Source organism: Nicotiana attenuata, chromosome 2, assembly GCF_001879085.1.
Source record: "Nicotiana attenuata strain UT chromosome 2, NIATTr2, whole genome shotgun sequence".
Classification (NCBI taxonomy): Eukaryota; Viridiplantae; Streptophyta; class Magnoliopsida; order Solanales; family Solanaceae; genus Nicotiana; species Nicotiana attenuata.
In genome coordinates, this window is record NC_031990.1 from 81747987 (window position 1) to 81752732 (window position 4746).

The 4746-nt window shown below is 36.7% G+C and overlaps 1 protein-coding gene across 1 annotated transcript; it reads right to left on the reverse strand.

Moving 5' to 3' along the window:
• Nucleotides 371–4330, reverse strand: LOC109213840. Its single transcript, XM_019377681.1, has 7 exons — nt 4029–4330; nt 3012–3191; nt 2514–2662; nt 2367–2435; nt 1991–2138; nt 1365–1849; nt 371–1274 (listed from the first exon to the last, which is right to left on the reverse strand). Exons 1-7 carry the CDS (start codon nt 4171–4173, stop codon nt 567–569), a joined length of 1884 nt encoding a protein of 627 aa, XP_019233226.1. The 5' UTR covers nt 4174–4330; the 3' UTR covers nt 371–566.

The window sequence follows — 4746 nt, forward strand, 5'->3', positions numbered from 1 at the left end:
GATGCCTTATAAAGCTCTTCACTTCCTCTCCCATTCCGATGTAAAATTCGCCTCAGGTGACATGTGCACCCCTTCTTCAGAAGCTTGCCAGCCTAGAAGCCTGCCAGTCCTACTTGACCAGCCCTCCATCATGGGCATCACAGTAGTACTTTTACATAAATTTTAAATATGATTCCATCTCAACAAACAAAGGAATAGATGTTCCAATTCAATAACAGAAATTAATGTGTTGCCCCTTGTACAAAATTTAGTTATCTGAATTCTTGCACAATATTAAATGTGTTAAATCTGTTTTGACATTCATTTCTAGTGTTATTATATATGAGAGTTTGTTATGCAATGACAAAAATGTGGCTTTTGACATATATGATAACACTAGAAAATAATGTCATTGCCCCATTGGTTGATAAATGGCCAACTAATGCTAGTGACAAAAGGTGTCTACTTTTAAACATTTGCAAAGAATTTTCAGAATTCTGCATTAGAACAAACTAAGTCTATCAAGAGCTTATAGGAATAACAATTTGTCAAACAAGATAAGTATCCATCAATGATTTCCATAGTGCTTAATTGTTCTCTTTGTCTTTTCCTTTTGAAGAAAGCAAAGATGATTGAAGAACCACATCTCTGTTGCATACAGATTTATTCTCAACCAATGGACTTCTCTTATGAGGAAAGCTCTTTCTCTGTTTAAGCTGTATTTCTTTTCTATCATTCAAATCAATTAGCTCCATGTATCTACTCAAATCATTAACTTCATGTTCTTGCTCTCTTAACTTTGAAGGGCCACTGATCCCCTCGTCTCGAGACGGGGTTAAATGGAGCGACATGGACAATGAGGATTTATATAGCCGACCCCTACTTGATTGGGATCGAGGCGTAGTTATTGTTGTTGTACTGACCGCCTTTTCAGCTTTTGTCACCATTCTTTCACTTCTTACCTTAGTCTTTAATGTCTCCTTTATTACTTGTCTCTCATCTTCACTCAAGCTGGAGTTCAGTCCAACTTTCCTCAACTTTGAGCAAAATTTAGTGTCAATCTCCAAAGATTTATCAGTTTGATGCTCAAAATGTATATGTTTTCGCTTATCTGATGCCGTAGATGAAGCATCTTTTACCTTATGCAAAGGTGCAGCATATCGAGCCTCAACTGGCGAACTTCGAGCTCGTTTAACTTTACTTGATGCTTCAACACTTTTACTTATACTTGTTGCTATTCCCTGCTTCTGTGTTTGATACAAATTTCTGTCTAAAGTTGGGACCAATGACTTATCCTGTAAAAAAAAAAAAAAAAAAAGTAACGATTCGTCTAGTTTATATCATATGCTTCTGTGCTTATAATTACATATGAATACAAAGCCAACCTCATCGAAGAATCCAATTTTTGGTGATGGCACGCGAAGACCGGATGGTTGGGAATTCTCCCGTGGCACTGAATCAACAGCTCTTGTTAGTTGACTTGAAGACGATACGTTCTGAGTTGGTCCAAATGTAATATTAAGACCAAATTTTGAATCACTATGAGCTTGATTGGTGCTTGAAGTTGAAGACGGTGATTCCACGAACCAGCAACATGTAGTACTGAGAGGTGGTTTATTATAGGAATGATGAATTTCCATTGAGGAACTAACAAGATTTTTAAAACTTTTACTCTTTGTGGATGATCTTGTTGGTGTAATTGAGCTCGAAATAGAGGCTGAGAGTTCACTCTTTCGGGTTTCTCTTCTTTTCCTAGCATAAGCAGATGTCATATATGAAGGACAAGAGGTGATTGATGAAATTGGATGAGCGATTTTCTGAGATGACAAAGAGCGAGTAGTAGTAGAATTCGACACCATTAAATCTTGTCCTACAAAGCAGTAACGGTGCCAGAATTTTCATTAAGGGGTGTCAAAACATAAAGAAACTCACAAAGAAGCCAAGAGGAGTCAATATATAGTGTAAAACAACCTCTTTTGCAAAGAGAAGTTTCTATATGCATGGCTCTTACCAGTTCTAGTTGTCTTCTTGCCTCTCAAATCTGCAATGTACATTTCTGGTGTTGATTCGCTTTGCCAAGACGAAGCACTCCTCGTCGCACGTGGAACTTTGGGAAACTTGAGAGCTTGTGAATTGCACTCTCTTCTTTTACAAGTTTGCTAAGAAACACGAGAACTCGCTTCAGATCCACTATTGTACTAATGATTTTATCTTATATCCGTTGACAGTGTAAATGAATTTTCACACAAATCGTATAATTTAACACACTCTAGAAGGTTATTTGCTTATTTTCCAGGTTACTTATTATCTGATCCAACCGATTACGGGCAGTTATCTTTTACACTGTCAGTGTATAGAAGTTAACAGATGAATATAACAACACTAACCTTTGTGTTACTTCTCTCTGCTGTTGCATTACTGATGTTTTTCCTTTTGGAAACTGGCCTGCGATCGATCTGTCAATTAAAATTGGAGTGTTAATCCGTTAATGAACCACATAATATAATGTCAACAGTGTTCTTATGTGACTAAACCTTGTTTCTGGAGCTAGTTCCAATATCTGAAATAGACTGTAGGTCTGCTGTTCGGGCGCGCACATCTTCTACAATGACAGGCAAGGGATGCTCCTCTAATGTTTCAAACTCTTTATTCACCAATGATAGTTCATGTGGATCCAGAAGACCTGTCAATACATACAACAACATCCGCCTCTCAATCACAGTGTATTGGAGTCGGCTATATGAATCCTCACATGTCGCTCCATTTAAACTCATCTCAGTCCAATATTATATGAAATAAAAGTAAACACTAGAAGTTTTCTATATTTTCTACTGGCTCTGATAAGATAAAACGACTCCGAGGGCTCATCAACATAACTAAAACTTAATTCCAACTAATTGGTATTACCTTATACAGAACAAAACCTAATCAATGCATCAAGTATACAAAATTTGTACGAGCGACTAACTGCATCGACATGTACATAGAGCAACAACAGGTGAAATATTATGCTAAGGATTTAAAAATAGAACCTGTACTAGTGAAGAAAGCATGATCCCAAGCTAAACTTTTACGCAAGAAACTCGGTCTTCCTGGCTGAATAGATGCAGTAGACAAATGCTTTAGCTCCTTCTGTTGGTTCACTTTTGTTGTTTTATCTCTTTGAAAGGAAGTTCTTGATCCCCCATTCTCATTTATATTGTCCAATGTTACTGCAGAAATGACATCAAGTGAAATTGTTTCAAACAACTGCATATAAATATATCAAGAACAAATGAGAAACTGTACACTAAGGGGTCGTTTGGTTGGAAAGAAGTTATCCCAGAATTAATTATTCCGGGATTAGTTATTCCACCTTTCTATGTGGCTAAAAAATACTACAATCCCGGGATTAATTATACCGCACTTTTCTACCAACCAAACATGGGATAAACTCTTCTTAAATTTAGTCCCGGGATTAATTATTCATTACCCCTCATATCAAACGAGCTCTAAGACTCAACTTCCCCAGTTATACTAGCTATTGTAACATATAACTCCCCACAAAATGAATTCAATTTAAACCAATTCCCAATTAGTTTATAATCCCAAAAAATAAACAACTATAACGTTTGATTTGTCTTCTACATTATAGTTACTCTTGAGATACTTTAAGCAAATCTATGCCTTTCCTCCCATTTTGTAAAGTCCAAGAATGACAGCATTCCATCTCAATACAACTGTTACAAAAATTTAAATCGAGCCGTGGAAACGGCCACTAATGTTTGCGTTAGGGTATACTGTCTACATCACATTGGAGTGCGGCCCTTCTCCGAACTCTACTTGAGCGGAATGCCTTGTGCATCGGACTGCCCTTTTTCATATTTATTGAAAAACTTAAACGTGATTTTTTCTCTATCAAACTATCTCAGTACACTAATATTTTCAGTTCACCGTACTATATAATATATGTTGCAGAATATGAGTGATTAACTAGCACACAATCACACGCAAAGAACAAAGCAAATAGAGAAAGAAGAAATAACACAAGGATTTAACGAGGTTAGGACCTGAAAGGCGAAGATCTTCAAGAGAATCAAACAAAGGCGAATCAATAAGACAATCTTCCTCTGAAGAAATATCAATGAGTTTAAGCTTTTGATCTCCAATTTCATAACTAAAGCTTCTCTTTTTCTTCTCTACTTCCATTTCCATTTTCAACTTCCCAAATCTCAAACAGGATAAATCTCTCTACTGCTGTGTATTTCTACCTGCCCCATGTAGAAGTCTGATGGCAAAATTTAGAATTTGTAACAAACTTTCCATGTTATATCCCTCTAAAAAACTCGTGAAAATTTAAAATTTGAAGAAATGTCAAAGTAGGATTTGTAACTTATAATCAGGTCATTCATTAGGTAACTACAGATAAATATCTTGATAATCATTAAATGATAACCTGATAAAAATAGTAACATATTAAATTCTGAAAGCGTACACACTAAGCTTCCGTTATGCGCACGGTACAGGCAGAGGCGGACCTATGCACGTAGAAGAGGGGTCACTGGACCCCGTTACCTTCCGCTATAATTCTTAATATATAAGTGTATATATGTTGAAAATGGTCATATGTTTTGATTGGAACCCTTAAGACTAAAAGTTCGATGGAGGCACTCGCTTATATGCCCCGTCACCTTCAAATCCTGCGTCCGTCTCAGAGAATGTGAAATTCCGGCTTGAATATGTAACCTCATGATTACGTGGTGGCACTTCTACCGTTGCGCTAAAACT